The 16,984-nt window shown below is 63.9% G+C and overlaps 3 protein-coding genes and 2 non-coding genes across 6 annotated transcripts; all 5 read left to right on the forward strand.

Annotated features, from left to right (window-relative positions):
- Positions 1-65: 65 nt before the first annotated feature.
- On the forward strand, positions 66-6,737 carry NACA (nascent polypeptide associated complex subunit alpha). 2 transcript variants are annotated; one of them, XM_065858762.2, is made up of 10 exons: positions 66-164; positions 555-626; positions 2,008-2,049; positions 2,468-4,309; positions 5,202-5,287; positions 5,389-5,466; positions 5,837-5,983; positions 6,063-6,191; positions 6,418-6,540; positions 6,611-6,737. In XM_065858762.2, exons 2-10 carry the CDS (start codon positions 557-559, stop codon positions 6,623-6,625), a joined length of 2,532 nt encoding a protein of 843 aa, XP_065714834.2. In that variant the 5' UTR covers positions 66-164; positions 555-556; the 3' UTR covers positions 6,626-6,737. The 2 variants fall into 2 exon arrangements, with proteins under 2 accessions (XP_065714834.2, XP_065714836.1); XM_065858764.2 differs by lacking the exons at positions 2,008-2,049; positions 2,468-4,309 and having other exon boundaries at positions 71-164.
- Positions 6,738-7,945: 1,208 nt separating this feature from the next.
- On the forward strand, positions 7,946-12,727 carry PTGES3 (prostaglandin E synthase 3). The gene is made up of 8 exons (XM_065858790.2): positions 7,946-8,169; positions 10,462-10,575; positions 10,658-10,727; positions 10,819-10,917; positions 11,044-11,133; positions 11,338-11,400; positions 11,653-11,677; positions 11,959-12,727. Exons 1-8 carry the CDS (start codon positions 7,961-7,963, stop codon positions 11,976-11,978), a joined length of 690 nt encoding a protein of 229 aa, XP_065714862.1. The 5' UTR covers positions 7,946-7,960; the 3' UTR covers positions 11,979-12,727.
- Positions 12,728-13,302: 575 nt separating this feature from the next.
- ATP5F1B (ATP synthase F1 subunit beta) lies at positions 13,303-16,328 on the forward strand. The gene is made up of 10 exons (XM_065858779.2): positions 13,303-13,459; positions 13,805-13,987; positions 14,252-14,426; positions 14,531-14,652; positions 14,854-15,038; positions 15,119-15,277; positions 15,364-15,486; positions 15,567-15,779; positions 15,856-16,057; positions 16,135-16,328. Exons 1-10 carry the CDS (start codon positions 13,318-13,320, stop codon positions 16,230-16,232), a joined length of 1,602 nt encoding a protein of 533 aa, XP_065714851.1. The 5' UTR covers positions 13,303-13,317; the 3' UTR covers positions 16,233-16,328.
- On the forward strand, positions 14,013-14,087 carry LOC136113818 (small nucleolar RNA SNORD59). The gene has a single exon (XR_010653039.1). It is a non-coding gene; the product is annotated as a small nucleolar RNA SNORD59 (small nucleolar RNA).
- LOC136113817 (small nucleolar RNA SNORD59) lies at positions 14,711-14,784 on the forward strand. The gene has a single exon (XR_010653038.2). It is a non-coding gene; the product is annotated as a small nucleolar RNA SNORD59 (small nucleolar RNA).
- Positions 16,329-16,984: the final 656 nt, after the last annotated feature.

Consider the following 16,984-nt stretch of genomic DNA (forward strand, 5'->3'; position numbering starts at 1 on the left):
TACCCCATCCCAGGGGTCCCAGCGCAGCCCGGAACGCCCGAGCGCGGTTCCCGGGGCGGGCGGCGGGTGCTGCCGCTGCACCGGAAGTGCTCTTCGTGCCGGAAGTCGCGCTTCGAGCTCTTCGGTCTCTTTCCGCCGCCATCTTGGGCCCTGCTCCCCGCACGGTGAGTCCCGCCGCCGCCATCCGCCGCCATCCGCTCGCCCGGCGCCGCGGCCGAGCCGGGAGGGAGGGCGGGAGGGCGGTGGCGACCCGGTAGAAGCCGCCGCTGGGGCCGTGGTCGCGCCGGACAGGGCTGAGCGGCGGGGATGGCCCCGCGCACCGGGAAGGGGCCGCCCGCTCCGGGGAGGGGGAGCCGGGCGAGGCGCCGGTTCGGCGGAGCCCCGTTGGCACCGGGACCGGGCGGCGCTCGGAGTCCGCCGGGCCAGGGGTACCCGGGACCGACCGCGGCTGAGCGGGACCGGAGGGTTTGGGTGCCTGTGGGTTCCCGGTGGCCGCGCTCGGGCTGTCCCGAGCCCCGGCGAGCCCGGGCCTGTCGCCTTGTCCCTCTCCCCAGCAATGCCCGGCGAAGCGACAGAAACCGTCCCGGCCACCGAGCAGGAGCTGCCGCAGCCGCAGGCTGAGACAGGTGAGCCCGGGGGGGAGCGGACACCGGGTGCGTTCCGGGAGATCCCGGCAAAACCCCCTCGGTTGTGGCCTCAGGAGCCGGAACTGGAATCCCGCGGGACGTGACCGGGCCGGGGGAGCCGCGGGGAGTGACGGGGCAGGTGTGGGGCGGGGGGGTCTGCGGGTTGGGGGGGCATGTGGGGCCGGGTTTGGGTGCGTGTCCGTTCCCCACTGAACCGGGGGCTGGTGCAGAGCCACGAAGGTGCTGAAGGGAATGGAGCATCTCCCGTGTGAGGAAAGGCTGAGGGAGCTGGGGCTCTGGAGCTGGACAAGAGGAGACTGAGGGGTGACTCATTCCTGGGGATCAATATGGAAAGGGGGAGTGTCAGGAGGATGGAGCCAGGCTCTTCTGGGTGACACCCAGTGACAGGACAAGGGGCAATGGGTGCAAACTGGAACACAGGAGGTTCTGCTTAAATATGAGAAGCAACTTTTTCATGGTGAGGGTGGCAGAGTCTGGCCCAGGCTGCCCAGGGGGGTTGTGGAGTCTCCTTCTGTGCAGACATTCAAACCCGCCTGGTTCCTGTGGAACCTCAGCTGGGTGTTCCTGCTCCATGGGGGGATTGCACTGGATGAGCTTTCCAGGTCCCTTCCACCCCCTGACACTCTGGGATTCTGCAGGGTTGGCCACCGGTGCATGGGGCTGTCAGCGGAGAGATGTGAACTGGAAATATCACACTTAGCACAGGTGTCCGGGAGCTGGAGCGAGTGCTCTGGTGCTGGCCATTGTCTGTCCAGCCGGTGTCTGTCCGGCTGATGCTGCAGGGGCTCAGGTTCAACTCAGCTCGTGGCCGCGGTTGTTGCTTCTGCTCGAGGTGCTGGTGTGTTCCCCAGAACCCCGAGCGTCCCGGTGTCTGTTTGCACTGTCACCGATGTCCGGTGCTCCTGGAGCGGCTGCCCAGCGCCAGGCCGGTGCCCGTCTGCTCCCGTTTGGGGAGAGGTTGGGGAAACGGGGCGTTAGGAGGTCTGGTGCTCCCTTGTCGTGTCGGGCTCTCCGAACCAGCCCGATTTGGGGTCTGCGGCTATCGGTGGTTTCTCCCTTCACCGTCCCACCAGCGGACGTGCCGGGACGCGCAGGGCCGGAGCTGCCGGAGGGCGGGTGTGCAGCGGCGTTGGCGCGTGGCTGGGCCAGTTCTGCTCTCCCGACCGGCTGCGGTGCTGGTTCTGCTGGTCAGGCCGGCGCTGCTCTCGCTGCCTGTCAGAGCGTCTTCCCCTTTGATCGTGCCGGTGCTATTCGGAATAACCGGCTCTCCCGGTGCTGGAGGCGGCACGTGGGGGAACCGGCTGGCGAGCGCTCAGGGCCGTGGGAGTCGTCCTAATCAACTCTCGTTCTCCCTGTTCAGCTCCAGCCCCTCCCGCAGCCCCAGTCGCTGCTCCAGCGCCAGGTACGCGGAACCCTTGTTAACACCGTGTGCCTGTTAACCAGAGTTTGCCGTTCTGGGGGCTGCAGTGACCTTAACCCTAACAGCTTGCAGGGGGAGCGCAGGGACTCGGTGTTGTCCCTCGGTGTCCTTGTCCCCAAGGGGCTCCTGCCTGCGGGGGCTGGGGGGGTTGCCCCCTGCCAGGGCACTCCTGGGACACTGTGTCACGTTGGACTTTCCTTCTTGTCCTTGGGGGGTCCTTGTCACCCGCCTGCTCCCACCAGTGGGGATGCAATTTCCCAGGCTCGGAGCAGCGCCAGAGCTCCAGCCATGGCTGTGCTGTGCTGGCCGGGGCTGTGCCATGGCTGTGCCACAGCTGTGCCGGGCCAGCTGCCGTCTCCTGTCCCCTCTCTCATGGCTTCACTCTCTTTCTCTCCTCCAGCTGCTCCTCAGGCTGCTCCTTCCCTGGCTCCGGGCCCGGCTCTCCCTACAGAGCCGCCCAGCCCGGCCCCCGTTTCCCCTCCTGTGGTCCCGGCTGTGGTGACTCCTGTGTTTTCGGTCCCCCCACCGCTCCCTGCCCCAGCTCTGCAGGTCCCAGTTACTGTCCCCCCACCTCCAGCTCCCCCATCCCCGGCTGCAGCCCCAGGGTCTCCAGGGCCTGTCCCGGTTACCCCAGTGTCTCCAGGAGCCCCGGCTCTGGCTGCTGCTCCTGCTGCAGTGCCGGCAGCTCCCCTGGTGAGTCCCGGTTCTCCTCCCATGGCAGGTGCCCCTGGGGTAGCCCCAACCCCTCTCCCTCCCTCCCCTGTCCCTCCAGCAGCCCCCACGGCCACGGTGAGTCCCCAGAGCCCGGGCTCCCCACCTCTGCTTGTGGCAGGCCCGCTTGGTCCTGCCCCGGCAGTGCCGCTGTCCCCCGGCAGCCCGGCGGCTGCCCCGCAGGCTGCTGCTCCGGCCGAGCCCCAAGCCCCAGCCTGTTCCCTGCCGCCCTCCTCTCCTTCCGGTGCCGTCTCACCACCCGTCATCCCCGCTGTCCCCACGGCCCCGTTGTCACCCCCTGTCCCCTTGCTGCCGGCTGGGCTGTCCCCTGGGAGCCCCGCTGCTGCCCCACAGGGCCAAGTCCCTGGTGCTCCACTCTCCTCACAGCTCCCAGTTGCTCCTGTCACCAAAACCAGTCCCCCGGCAGCCCCAGCTGCTGCCCCCCCAGTCCCTCCCCCTGCAGCCAGGACACCTCCTGGCAGCCCAGACCCTCCAGCAGCGCCTGTGGCAGCTCCTGCCCCGGCCAAACCCTTCGCGGGAGCTGCCCCGTGTCCCCCAGGGCCGCTGACACCAGCAGCTCCCAGTGCCGGCCCAGCAGCTCCCAGTGCCGGCCCAGCAGCTCCCGGTGCCACCCCAGCGGGTGCCAGTGCCACCCCAGCGGGTGCCAGTGCCACCCCAGCAGCTCCCAGTGCCACCCCAGCGGCTCCCGGTGCCACCCCAGCGGATCCCAGTGCCGCCCCAGCAGCTCCCAGTGCTGCACCAGCTGTGGCTGCTCCAGCCAAAGCAGCTCCAGCGAGTCCTGGATCCCCCCCGGCAGCTCTTGTGCCTGCTGTAGCCTCAGCCCCTGCCACCCCCCCGGCTGTCACCCCGGCACCTCCAGCCACCCCTTCTGCGGCCAAATCACCTCCGGTGAGCCCGGTCGCTGCCCCGCTGTCTCCTCCTGCTCCGGCTGCACCAGCAACGAAAGCTCCACCGGCTTCAGCTGCCACAGCCAAAGCGGCTCCCAAGAGCCCTGTTGCTGCCCCGACCGCTCCCGCAGCTCCAGCTGCCCCCCCAGCCCCCAAAAAGCCGGCAAAGGGCAGCCCCGGCGCTGCCCCGGCTGCTCCCTCTGCCCCTGCAGCACCAGCTGCGCCTCCTGCACCCAAAACCCCCCCCAAGAGCCCCGCTGCAGCCCCAGCTGCCCCCCCAGCAGCTCCAGGGGTTCCTGGTGCCCCTCCAAAGCCATCGTCTGATCATGTGGCCCCTGCTTCCCAAAAAGCAGAGGCCTCTGCCCCCACCAAAAAGCAACCCCCTCCTGGCAAGGCGAACAAGCCAGGCCCCCGCCAGCCCCCCACCAAGCCCCCTGCGAAGGCTGCAGCCCCCGTCAGCACTGCCACCGAGGACGAGGACCTGCCACCTCTGATCCCCCCTGAGCCGCCCGCCGCCGAGCCGCCGGTGCGGCCCATCCTGGTGGACCTGTCTCCCCGTGCGGCCGTGGCCCCCCCGGGGGCCCCCGCTCCCCCGGCTAAGCCCATCCTGAGGAACGACAAGGGTATTTGCCGCCGGGGTTTGCTGTGTGCATGGAGTGTCACTGCCTGCCCACCGGATACTAACCCGCCCGCGGCGCCGCTCGGTGCCCGGTGCTGAGCCGTGCCGGACTGAGCCGATTGCCCCGAGCAGCCGGTGAGCCGGGGAACGGGGAGGGAGATGGCCCTGGGGCCGGGCTCAGCGCAGCCGGTGGCACTAACGCCTGTTGTTGGCACGGAGCACGGTGTGTTTGTGGCACGGGCGCTGCGGCTCCGGTGTGTACCTGGTGTGTGTCTGCTGTCGTGGTTCTCCCTCTGTCCATCTGCCAGCGGATGGGAGCTGCGGGCAGCTCAGGTGCCCAAACGGGCCCATCTTGTGCGCACACTGACACCGGCAGAGCTGTGCTGAGGGCTCCTGCGTGGCTGCAGGGCCCTGTCCAGGGGAGGAAACAGGACCGAATCCAGGTAACGACTGCATTGTGGGGGTCCTGTCGCCCTCCGGCTCTGCTCCACTTGCTCTCCTGCAGTCTCACACGGCCATGCCGCGATGGCACCGGTGCTGGAGGAGCTGGCAGCGCTCTGAGCCACCCCAGCTCTGGCAGCTGTCAGGACCTGGCACAGAGGCCGCTCCCTGACAGGGGTTTTCAGGATGATTGCGAATTGTCCCATGATGAAGTCACAGAAAGGACCCGGGGAATTTGGTTTATTTTCTGTGCCGTGTCTGCTCCTGCGACCGCAGCTTCACCGCAGGGAGCTGGGGGGTCCTCGACCATGGTTCAGGCTGGGGCTGCGTCACGTCGACTCGGCATTCTGGAGCGCGTCTCTGGGCACCACAGGGCTCTGGCAGCAGCATGGGGCTGATCTCACTGCGTCTCCTGGACCCGCTTGAGCCGGAGAGTGACGGGTGTGTGTTTTTAGGGTCCGGAACAGAGTCTGACAGCGATGAATCTGTACCAGAGCTCGAAGAGCAAGACTCCACACAGGCCACGACACAGCAGGCACAGGTAGGACGGGCGGCACGTGGCAGTGGCGTAGCAGGATCCGTGCTGCTGTCATCCTCCGCCACCACGGGATTCTCACAGTTCATTCTTTTCTCTCCTTGCAGCTCGCGGCAGCCGCTGAAATAGATGAAGAACCCGTTAGCAAAGCAAAACAGAGCCGGAGTGAAAAGAAAGCACGGAAGGTGAGGTGGGGCGGCAGGTGGATCAAAGTGCGTGTCCCCAAGTCCCGGCAGGGTGTCCCCAAGTTCTGGGGTCTTCGCACCCCACTCAGGGCTGCGGCTCCTCCCACCCCCTATGGTCCCAGATGGACGTTCTGGAGCTGAAGGAGGTTTGTGTGACTTTCTGCACTCTGTTCAGGGCAAAACTCCTCGTGTGGAGGGGCCCAGGGTTGTGCTGCGGGTCTCGCAGTCCTGGAGCAGGGTGTTCCCTCTTGTGAACGCTGCTCTGCAGCAGGAAAACGCGAGCGCGCCGATCTCTGGAGAGCAGATGTGTGGATGCGTCTTTTCGTGGCCGCGCTGTCTCGGTAACTCGTGTTTCTCTCGTGTTTTTCAGGCAATGTCTAAACTGGGCCTTCGCCAGGTGACGGGAGTAACCAGAGTCACCATCCGGAAATCCAAGAACATCCTCTTCGTCATCACAAAGCCAGACGTGTACAAGAGCCCGGCATCAGACACCTACATCGTCTTCGGCGAAGCGAAGGTGAGCGGACGCTGCGGCTCCGCGACCGCGTCCTGCTCCACACAGGGCCGGCCTCGCTCATGCCTCTTCCCTCCTCCAGATCGAAGACCTGTCCCAGCAGGCCCAGCTGGCAGCTGCCGAGAAGTTCAAAGTGCAAGGAGAAGCTGTTTCAAACATCCAGGAAAACACACAGACCCCCACCGTGCAGGAGGAGAGCGAGGAAGAGGAGGTACGAGCGCCTTCCCCATCCCGAGGGGCTGCGCATCTTGCACAGCGTCTGTATTTTGTGTTCAGATCCCTGCGTTTCCTTCCCTCGTCCATGTTTTTGCCGTGATGTCCTTGGGGTGGTCTGGTCCCCAGGATTGTCCCCAGGCCTGGTCATGCCTCCCAGTTCCGACACGGAGCCAGAACCGTGCGCGGGGCTGGTGCGAATCCCGCTGCTCCGTCTCCTTCAGGTTGACGAGACCGGCGTCGAGGTGAAAGACATCGAGCTGGTGATGTCCCAGGCGAACGTGTCACGAGCAAAGGCCGTGCGTGCGCTCAAGAACAACAGTAACGACATCGTAAACGCGATAATGGTGAGTGCATGCGCGGGGGGACGTCCCGGGGTCGCTGCCGCCGGATTCTCACCGGCCTTTCTCTCTGCAGGAGTTGACGATGTAGCTGCCAGAGCAAGGAAGCTTTTATGGTGTTTCAGAGAAGAGTAAGATGCAACTAAATTTAAAATTTGTACTATTTCTATCGATTAATAAAAGTTGTGGCTTATTGTTGGTGACACACGTTCTGCTCTCTGTCGGTTTCACCATCCTCCCAGCCCCGGGGTGGAACGTTCCAGGGGGCAGATCTCAACCCCAATGCCCCGTCCTGTCCCACATGTCCTTTCTGTCCCTAGAAAGCTGGAGGGGATTTAACAGATGATGATGACGACCAGAGCCCTTTGGTACTGGGAGCCCTTCGGTACCCTCAGCCTGGCCAAGGCGGGAATGGCGCAGGAGGTTTGCACAGCGGTGTTCGACAGTTTATTAATAATTAAGAGCCCTGGGGTGGGTTAGAAGGGGGTGGTCAGTAGGTCAGAGAGGTTCTCCTGCCCCTCTGCTCTGCCCTGGGGAGACCACCCCTGGAATCTTGTGTCCAGTTGTGGCCCCTCAGCTCCAGAAGGACAGGGAACTGCTGGAGAGAGTCCAGCGCAGCCACCAAGATGCTGGAGGGAGTGGAGCATCTCCCGTGTGAGGAAAGGCTGAGGGAGCTGGGGCTCTGGAGCTGGAGAAGAGGAGACTGAGGGGGGACTCATTCCTGGGGATCAATATGGAAAGGGACAGTGTCAGGAGGATGGAGCCAGGCTCTTCTGGGTGACACCCAGTGACAGGACAAGGGGCAATGGGTGCAAACTGGAACACAGGAGGTTCCACTTAAATTTGAGCAGAAACTTGTTCGTGGTGAGGGTGGCGGAGCCTGGCCCAGGCTGCCCAGGGGGGTTGTGGAGTCTCCTTCTCTGCAGACATTCAAAGCCGCCTGGTTCCTGTGGAACCTCAGCTGGGTGTTCCTGCTCCATGGGGGGATTGCACTGGATGAGCTTTCCAGGTCCCTTCAACCCCTGACACTCTGGGATTCTGTGAGCCCGGAGCTGCCATCCTGGGCCCTGCCCAGCAGTACGTGCTTGTGCAGGCAGGGGTGTGTGTGCCCCAAACCGGGGGGTCTAACGGCGGCGGGGCGGGCTGGGGGTTGCGCTCCGCCAGGCACAGGCCCCGCGGGATCGGGACCGGGATCGGGATCGGGATCGGGCCCGAGTGAGCCCCGTCCGCCGACCAGGCCGCGCTGCGGCTGCCCCGTCGCCACGGCAACCGCCGGCCCCGCCCCCAGGCCCGGAGCCCAACGCGCCTGCGCGGCGAGAAGCTGCTAGAAGGGAGGAGGGAGCGGGCGCGCGCGCGGGAGGGGCGGGGCGCGGGCGGGGCGGGGTGGCCAGCCCCGCGCGCCAGGGGCCGCACGCGGCGGGCGCGCATGCGCAGCGGCGGCGGCGGGAGGCGGCGCGGCGGGTATTTTGCTGCGTCACCAGCGCTGGGCGCCGCCGCGCGGGGCATTGTGGGAGCGAGGCCGCGCCGAGCCCCGAGCAGCCGCCGCCTCGGCCCTGCCCCCGGTACCGCCGCGCACCGCCGGACCCGGCCCGCACCGCCCCCGCAGCGCCAGCCGGAGCCGCCGCCGTTCGTCATGTGAGGCCCGGGGATGGGGAGCAGGCTGGGGAGGGCGCGGTGCGGCCTGGCCTGGCCGCCGGAGGACGCTGTCCCGGAGCCCGCGCTGGGAGGCGCCCTGAGGGAGCGGGCGTGGGGCCTGAACCGGGGCCGCCTCCCGCGGGGCCGCGTGGGTTCGCCCGTTCTGTGGAACGAGCGGCGCCCGCGTGTGCGGGATGAGCGGGGCCCGGCGGCCGGTGCCGCCCGGAGCGCGGGTGTTGAGCGGCACCAACGGCCGCGGGTGAAGCCGCCGGGAGTCCCCGGTGAGCGGCGCGTTCATCCGCCTGCCCGCGGGGCTCCCCGGGAAACGGCTCCGGGAAATTCCCGGTGTCCCGAGCAGCCGAGCTCGTTGTGATCCCGGGGCAGCCGCAACGGCCCCAAACCCGCGTGTGTTCCCGTGCACACGGCGGTGCGGGGGAAGGAGGAGCCGGGCGTCTCAGGGCGATGCTTTTGGGGTGAAATCCGCCCGTTCCGGGGGTTGCGCTGTTACCCGCCGCATCTCCGGGTATTTCCCTTCGATGAGCGAAGGTGGTCGCGCTTTTCCAAGGCGTTTTGTTGCTCCGAAAGGCTGATCTGCCGCAGGTGCTGAGGAACGTGGGGCCGGTTGCTGTTTGTCCCTGAGGCTTTTACCTCATCTCAGTGTGACTGAAAGCAAGAAGGATGTCACAAAGTTGGGAGTTTTTCATTTAATGCCTGTAGAATATATCACCTAGAAACTACAACACTACTGCATCCCGCTTACCATTGTAGTCTGAAAGTAGTTATTTAAAGAAAAAGCTTTTGCAGGGTGTATGAGTGAAATGAAAACTAATCACGTAAACCAGATTTCTTAGGGCTGAAGATCTTGTTCAGCAGGTGACTTTCGCAGCATCCTCAGGCTGTAGGATGTGTCAGGAGACAAAGCCGAGTCCCCAGTAGGCGCGATTGGTAGCGGCAAAGCTCCAGGACAGGTTTGGAAACCTTGAATTGCACCGGCGAGAGCTGAGGTTCATCGTTCGGTGTGAGAAGCTGCGTCCGTGCCCATAATGGGTAGGGGCGAGGGGTCTCTGGGTGACACTGAGCGCGTGTATCACCCAAAACTGCTGCTACGAAGCTTCTGGAACCCGCTCAATTGTCACAATTGTCCTGGGATGCGAGGAATTGAAAGGACGGGTTAAGAAGTCACAAACCCATGGGTGGCAGCGAATGTAGATGCGACAGGTTAAATCCTTGAGAACGCGGGATATGGGCGACCCGTTCCCTGGGCTGCGCTGTGGTTACGTGCGTATAGCGTTTGAATTAATCTCCTTCAAGGAAATGTAAATCCCGCGGGGATGACGCGTAACTGGAGCACAGGGCGTGAGGCCGAGTCCCCCGGGATGAGTTTGGGCAGGAAGGAGGAACCGTTGGGCGCTGGCGCTCAGCACCTGGTAAGAGAACAGGGGGTTTGGGGGCTCCAAGAAGCCTCGCGGCTGCGGCGCATCCATAACCGCGCTCGGCGGCTACGGCCCCGCGCTACTGGTTGGAGCGGTAAGTCCGGCCTAAGGAACATTTCCGTCCTCCCTCCGGGAGGTTCAGAGATTTGCAACCCAGATAAAAAGAGCGAGAGAGGCAACTCCAGCGCAGCTTTAATTACAGCGGGCGTGTTCGGTGGTAGAAACGCGGGTTCTGGGGTAGTAAATTCACTGCGGTCTCTTTGATTCCGTAGCTCAGGTGCACGTGGGGTTTCCAGCGGCTCTAGGCCGGCTCAATGAGACTTTTGAAGCACTGCAAATGGGCTCTCGGTGCTTCAAACCCCCCGATCTTGGCAGAGATACCGAGGTCGCGGCCAAACCGCGGCTACAAGACCCAGGAGCACGTGCGGCTCCCTGGGATTGCTGGAGACGTCTCCATTGAAAACCATTATGAAGTGTTAACGCGGTTCAGGAGCCCCTAAGTCATCCTGAACAGAGACCCAGCCTCTGTTGGGTGATGGTGCGTTGGGGTTTGTCCCCAGCGGAGGGGACAGCTGGTGGTTTCATTGCTTTTTCACCAAGACTCATTCCCTATCGGAAGAGGAAACGTGTCCCATAATTAAAAATACCATAGTAATAACATAACGGGTGGACTTGCCGACCTTTAAGGTCTTTTCCAACTGAAAACATCCTATAAGATTTTTACTCTGCTGTTGGGCTTTACCTAAAAGAGGGAAAGCATTGAGTTGTCACCCGGTGGGATAAACACGGGGACAAGTGACGGTTTGGCATTAAATGGGGACTAATGGTGGCTCTGATGCTTGTCCCGCTCTATCCGCAGGCAGCCCGCCTCCGCCAAGTGGTACGACCGGAGGGACTACGTCTTTGTGGAGTTTTGCGTCGAAGACAGTAAAGATGTTAATGTAAATTTCGAAAAATCCAAACTCACGTTCAGGTAAGGACCGCGGGCTCTGTTAATGAGACGCATCTGTTCTATAAGATGTTTCACGCTAAACGCTTTTATTTTCTCCCAACAGTTGTCTTGGAGGAAGTGATAACTTTAAACATTTAAACGAAATTGACCTTTTTAATAATATTGATCCAAATGTGAGTATCGTCTTCTGAAAAATACCGTGTGTGATCTGAGCAGTTCTGCTGGGGTTTGGGGTCGCGCTAACGGGCGTTTGCTCTCTTCCAGGAGTCAAAGCATAAAAGAACAGACAGATCTATCTTGTGTTGTTTACGAAAAGGGGAGTCGGGCCAGGCGTGGCCGCGGTTAACGAAAGAGAGGGCGAAGGTGCGTTGGTGCTTCATTCGGTTTGAATTTGGGTCGCGTTTACACGTGGTGGGGTCACTTCTGATCGCAATGCGGTTCGTATCGCTGCTTTCCCTTCCCCCCTCACTAAACCCGTGTCCCGCGCAGCTCAACTGGCTCAGTGTGGACTTCAACAACTGGAAGGACTGGGAGGACGATTCAGACGAAGACATGTCCAACTTCGACCGCTTTTCCGAGGTACGGGGCCTGCAGTTCGGGTCCCGGCGCTTTCCCGCGACCGCTTTCCGGGTATTAAATGAACGCGTGTCCTGTGGCAGCTGCTGGTTGCTTTTCAAGACAATTAATTGTGATTTCACCTGTTGGTTAGAACAGTTTTAAGCTGGTTTTAGATTGTCCTCAGCACAGCCTTCACCCCATAACATTGCGTTTCTCTCCCAACAGATGATGAACAACATGGGCGGAGACGACGACGTAGATTTGCCAGAAGTAGACGGGGCAGATGATGTAAGTTTGTGATATCAACTTGCTTGCTGTGATATCAAACCCGCATCCTTGGAGCCGGTAACGCGTTAGAACGCACCAAACCTCGTCCGGGCAGCGCGTCCGGGCGTTATGGGGCTGGAAACGAGCACGTCGCGTGAAACTGGGAGATGTTGACACGCTCCACGTGCTTCAAAACAGCAGCTCGTGTGCTGGGGGGTGGAGGGAAAAGCATCTTTGGGCGCAGTTTGCTCAGTGAATGTTTCTCCTTTGCAGGACTCACCGGACAGTGATGATGAGAGTAAGTTGGTGCTGGGGTTTAGTGGATATTCTGTGTGCTCCGTCTTGCTAAATCCTGGCTTGAGTTGATTCCTGGGCGCTCTGAGATGATAGAACCTGGTGCAAACGCTTCTGCATCAGCACGAAATGTCGGTGGGATCTTCCCCCGCTGCTTGAGTATTGGGGTGAGGGGGGAGACCCAGAGCTGCCCCAAGCCCCTTGTGATGTGCTGGGACTGCTGGTCGCTTTTTTCCTTAAAAAACAACACAACCCCCCCGCTAACCCTCTCCTGTTTCTCTCTAGAAATGCCGGATCTGGAGTAAGAACAACCGTTGTCTTCAGGGTTTGGGGAAAGAACTTCATCACAACATTTCATAATTGAGATAAGAATTCCTGAGTTGATAGCCCTCCCGGGAGATCCTGCATCCTTTAACCCATTTTCAGCCCATTTCGATGGCTTCCCCGAGGGTTGGTGTGTCCCGGCGCGCGGCTCCGCGGCCGCCAGAGGCAATAACGTTCTGCATGAACCGCGTTCCAGCCTTCCAAACTAAAACAACCCCATTGAGGTGTAGCCGGTGGATCCAGAGCAGTCGCAATAAAGTTTACGGAGCCTCTTTTCCTCGTAGCAGATGTAATTACACCCGGAATTCCTCACTTTACACCATGGGGTAAATGAGAATTTTTGTGTTTTTTCTTTCTTTTCCCCCTTCTGTGGCCTGAAATTAATTAACTACTGGGAACAAAGTGGCTGAAACGAGTCCTTAGCTCCTTCTGCGGTGTCTTCAGGTCTGTTCCGCTCAAGTCTTTTTGTTGAAAACTAAATTCTTGTGATTTGGTGGTTTATCCCCAGTTCTGCCGGAGCCTCCCCTGGTCCTGCCCGTCCCCAGAGCTTCACCTCCCGCTGCGGGGCCGGGGCTGCGCGTTGTTGCTCGTTAATCTGTTATTTCAGACCAAATCGTCTTTGCACTGTGTGGGTGGGGCCGCGATCCGGGCTGAAAAACCTCAGTTTCTGTTCAGAGCAGCGGGGATTTTTTTAATGTCTACATTCTTTCTAATAAACTGTTGAAGACTCCCTGGCTCTCCTTCCGCCTGGGCCTGTCTCTTCCTCTGCCTGCGCCGGGGGCGGCTTCTCGGCCGGGGTGGGGGACCGGGAGCACCGGGAGGGGCTGGTAGAACCGGGGGAACCGGTACCCTGGGGGGAAGCGGTACGCCAAGGGGGACAGGCCCAGCACGTTGCTGCGCGGTGGTGGGCGCCCGGCGGCCCCCTCGGGCCCGTGTTGTGCCCCTCGGGCCGGTGCGGTATCCCGGTAACCGGCCGCATTGCGGCACCGGGACCTGCGCCCGCGGTCACCGCGCCCGCCCCAAGGACAAGCGTGGAACACGTGTTTCTCTACTTCCGGCGCCCTTCAGCTAAGACCCACCCCTCACTGGGGTTTCGCCCTATCATTTTACGGTGTTCTTTGATGGATAGACCTGCCGCCCAATCGCTAGGAGATGCCAAGCCAGCGCCGAGGCAACCTCAACCAATGGCAAAACGAATGCGGCGGCGCGGCGTAACGCGGCGCCCAATGGGCGTGCGCGGCGGTCGGTGACGCTCCCCGCGGCCCCGCCTCCCGAGGGCCGTGTGCGGCGGGCGGGGCGCGGGGCTCAGTCGGCGCCGCCATGTTGGGGTTTGCGGGTCGGTGCTCGGCAGCCGCCGCCGCCGCCGTTCGGCCGCTGCTGCGCCGCGGGGCCGGGCCGGGCCGCGACCTCCTGCCGCTGCTCCTCAGCCGCGGGGCCGGCCCGGCCGTCGCCGCCGGGGCTCGTGAGTGCGGGGCGGCCCAGGGTCACCTTGGGGCCTGTGCGGCGGGCGGGGGGCGCGGGGCCGGTAGCGGCCGTGAGGGGAGCGGCGGTGACCCTGGGGGTACCGATGAGGTGACGCTGGGGCTCCAGGGGGTGCAGGGCGTCCTGGGTGGGTTTAGGGGTGCGCGGTCGTGGGATCCCAGCACATCCTGAGGGACCCGGGTGCATCCCGGGGATTCCCCGCTCATGCCGGGGGTCCCCGCTCCAGCCCCCGTTCCCGCCCTATCGCGGGGGTCCGGGCGCATCCCGGGGGTCCCCGCTCCACCCCCGGTTCCCGCCCGACCTTGACTCGTCCCTCTCTCCCCAGGCCGGGACTATGCGGCCCAAGCCGCCCCCGCCGCCAAGGCCAGCGCCGGTACCGGCCGCATCGTGGCCGTTATCGGGGCCGTGGTTGACGTGCAGTTCGACGAGGGGCTGCCGCCCATCCTGAACGCGCTGGAGGTGCAGGGCCGGGAGACGCGGCTGGTGCTGGAGGTCGCTCAGCACCTGGGTGAGTGTCTGGGGACGGGGGGGACCCTCCTGTGATGATGGATCTTGGTGACTTTCGTTCTCCTGAGCTCGCTGAAGCCACGGATTTCAATCTGAGGAGGAGGAAAAGAGCACCCGGAGGGCTGCGGGCTTGGGTTTTGTGTCCCTGGGTCCTGCTTTTCTTGGTTGTCCTCCCAGTCCCTTGGCAGGGCCGGGGAAGCCACCAGCAGCTGTCCCCAGGGTCAGCCCGAGGGCGCCGCTGTGACACCGTCCTTGGGCTCCGCAGGGGAGAACACGGTGCGAACCATCGCCATGGACGGCACGGAGGGGCTGGTGAGAGGACAGAAGGTTCTGGACTCCGGGGCACCCATCCGCATCCCCGTGGGCCCCGAGACCCTGGGCAGGATCATGAACGTCATCGGGGAGCCCATTGACGAGAGGGGCCCCATCAAGACCAAACAGTGAGTGACACCCTGAGCGTCCCGCAGGGTTTGAGGTCAGGACGCAGATCCTGGAGCCACGGGTGCGAGCAGGGGGGTTAACTCCTCTCCCCCTTCCGCGCCAGGTTCGCCGCCATTCACGCCGAAGCCCCCGAATTTGTGGAGATGAGCGTTGAACAGGAGATCCTGGTGACGGGGATCAAGGTGGTGGATCTGCTGGCTCCCTACGCCAAGGGCGGCAAGATCGGTAGGTTGGGGGTGTCTGGGGAGGGGGACACCCAGCACCGGTCCCTCCGCAGCAGTTTCCTTCGCTGATGAGTAACCCTTTGACTTTCGTTCTTCTGAGTTTGCTGAAGCCGCATTTATTGATCTGAGGAGGAAAGGGGTGAATGGAGACGCCGGGGGCCGCCGGGCCAGCGCGTCCTTGAGCGGGTTCCCCTTCCCCCAGGTCTGTTTGGCGGTGCTGGCGTTGGCAAGACCGTACTGATCATGGAGCTGATCAACAACGTGGCCAAAGCCCACGGCGGTTACTCGGTGTTCGCCGGCGTGGGGGAGCGAACCCGCGAAGGCAACGATCTGTACCACGAGATGATCGAGTCCGGGGTCATCAACCTGAAAGACGCCACGTCCAAGGTGGTGCTGGGTTCCTGGGGGGGTCCCAGGGGGCACGAGCGGCAGAGCGGTGCAGTGCCAACCCCCCGGTCCCGCCGCAGGTCGCCCTGGTCTACGGGCAGATGAACGAGCCCCCGGGCGCCCGCGCCAGGGTGGCCCTGACGGGGCTGACGGTGGCCGAGTACTTCAGGGACCAGGAGGGTCAGGACGTGCTGCTCTTCATCGACAACATCTTCCGCTTCACCCAGGCTGGCTCCGAGGTCTGTGCTGGGGCTGGGGGTGCGTGTGGGGGTGTCTGGCCCCCCCATGGCCTTGTGCAGCCCCCAACGGGCTCTGCTCCCCCCAGGTGTCAGCCCTGCTGGGCCGGATCCCCTCAGCCGTGGGCTACCAGCCCACGCTGGCCACCGACATGGGCACCATGCAGGAGCGCATCACCACCACGCGCAAGGGCTCCATCACCTCGGTGCAGGTGAGGGCAGCGCCGGGGTCACCGCGCCATGGTCACCACGTCCCCTCCCGGTCCCACCGTCCCCTCCCGTCCCCCCTCAGGCCATCTACGTGCCGGCTGATGACCTGACCGACCCCGCGCCCGCCACCACCTTCGCTCACCTGGACGCCACCACCGTGCTGTCCCGCGCCATCGCCGAGCTCGGCATCTACCCGGCCGTGGACCCGCTGGACTCCACCTCCCGCATCATGGACCCCAACATCGTGGGCCCCGAGCACTACGATGTAGCTCGTGGGGTGCAGAAAATCCTGCAGGTGAGTTGGGGGGCAGCACCCTTGGGTGCTGGGGAGCCCAACGCTGGCTGCTCACCCCCTTTTTCCCCCCCTCCAGGACTACAAGTCCTTGCAGGACATCATCGCCATCCTGGGCATGGACGAGCTGTCCGAGGAGGACAAGCTGACGGTGGCTCGAGCGCGCAAGATCCAGCGTTTCTTGTCGCAGCCCTTCCAGGTGGCTGAGGTCTTCACTGGCCACATGGGCAAGTTGGTGCCGCTCAAGGAGACCATCAAAGGCTTCAAGCAGATCCTGGCAGGTGCGGTGGCCCCCGGGGAGGAACCGAGGGGGCCGGGGGCGTCCCTGTTCCCCACCTGACTCCGTGTCTCCCCGCAGGTGAATACGACCACCTCCCAGAACAGGCTTTCTACATGGTGGGGCCCATCGAGGAGGCTGTGGCCAAGGCGGAGAAGCTGGCGGAAGAACACGCGTGAGGGAGGGGGTCAGCACACCCCCCCCGGCCCCCCAGCTCCGCATCGGGCTGGACCCCCCCAGTATTTAACATTTCCAATAAAACTGCGGTTAAAACATCCTGGACCTTTGTGCTGCATCGCGGATCTGGGGGGGAGTGGGACCAGGAAGCAATGAGATGGGGGGGGGTAGGAGCTGCCCTTGCCCCCCCCCGCATTGGTGCAGGGGGTGGGGGTGGTGGCAGCTGCTGGTCCCTTGTCTGTCCCCAGTGTCTGTGCGTCCCCCCCCACTCCGTGTTCTGGCTCCACCATTTTGCGGCACAAAGAGCCGCCGCGGGGGGGCCCCGGCAGCTGCTGCTTTGTCCGCGGGGTCCCGGGGGGCCCCTCCGGCCCAGCCCCCCCGCGCGGGGCTCAAGCACCGGCTGCAAGCGGCTCAAGCACCGGCCCCTCACCGGGCGTACCGGAGGGGGGGCGGGAGGTCTCCGTGTCCCGCGGGGGGGGTCCCCGCAAGAGCTGCAGCCGTGGGGGCCGTGACACTGCCCCCCCGCCGTCGTTAAGGGCCGCGGTCCCTTTAAAAGGCGGGGCCTCCGCGGGGGGCGGGGCGGGCGGTGACATCACGCGGGGCCGGGAGCACCTGCGCCGCGCCCGGCTCCGCACCGGCACCGCACCGGCGGGCACCGGGCCCGCGCCGCCGCCCCAGGTACGCACCGGCGGGACGGGCCCGTACACAGGGACCCCCCTGCACCGGGACCCTCCCCGGGGCAGCACCGGCCGCA

This window comes from Patagioenas fasciata, chromosome 28, assembly GCF_037038585.1.
Source record: "Patagioenas fasciata isolate bPatFas1 chromosome 28, bPatFas1.hap1, whole genome shotgun sequence".
NCBI lineage: Eukaryota > Metazoa > Chordata > Aves > Columbiformes > Columbidae > Patagioenas > Patagioenas fasciata.

Bases quoted from the DNA above. Each gene is read 5' to 3' on its own strand.
- NACA (XM_065858762.2), top strand. From the start codon at position 557: ATGCCCGGCGAAGCGACAGAAACCGTCCCGGCCACCGAGCAGGAGCTG. The intron at 2,050-2,467 runs GTACGCGGAACC...TCTCTCCTCCAG, and splicing joins AGTCGCTGCTCCAGCGCCAG to CTGCTCCTCAGGCTGCTCCT. The intron at 5,984-6,062 runs GTGAGCGGACGC...TCCCTCCTCCAG, and splicing joins TCGTCTTCGGCGAAGCGAAG to ATCGAAGACCTGTCCCAGCA.
- PTGES3 (XM_065858790.2), top strand. From the start codon at position 7,961: ATGCGCAGCGGCGGCGGCGGGAGGCGGCGCGGCGGGTATTTTGCTGCG. The intron at 10,918-11,043 runs GTGCGTTGGTGC...TGTCCCGCGCAG, and splicing joins TAACGAAAGAGAGGGCGAAG to CTCAACTGGCTCAGTGTGGA. The intron at 11,134-11,337 runs GTACGGGGCCTG...CTCTCCCAACAG, and splicing joins ACTTCGACCGCTTTTCCGAG to ATGATGAACAACATGGGCGG.
- ATP5F1B (XM_065858779.2), top strand. From the start codon at position 13,318: ATGTTGGGGTTTGCGGGTCGGTGCTCGGCAGCCGCCGCCGCCGCCGTT. The intron at 14,427-14,530 runs GTGAGTGACACC...CTTCCGCGCCAG, and splicing joins GGCCCCATCAAGACCAAACA to GTTCGCCGCCATTCACGCCG. The intron at 16,058-16,134 runs GTGCGGTGGCCC...GTCTCCCCGCAG, and splicing joins CTTCAAGCAGATCCTGGCAG to GTGAATACGACCACCTCCCA.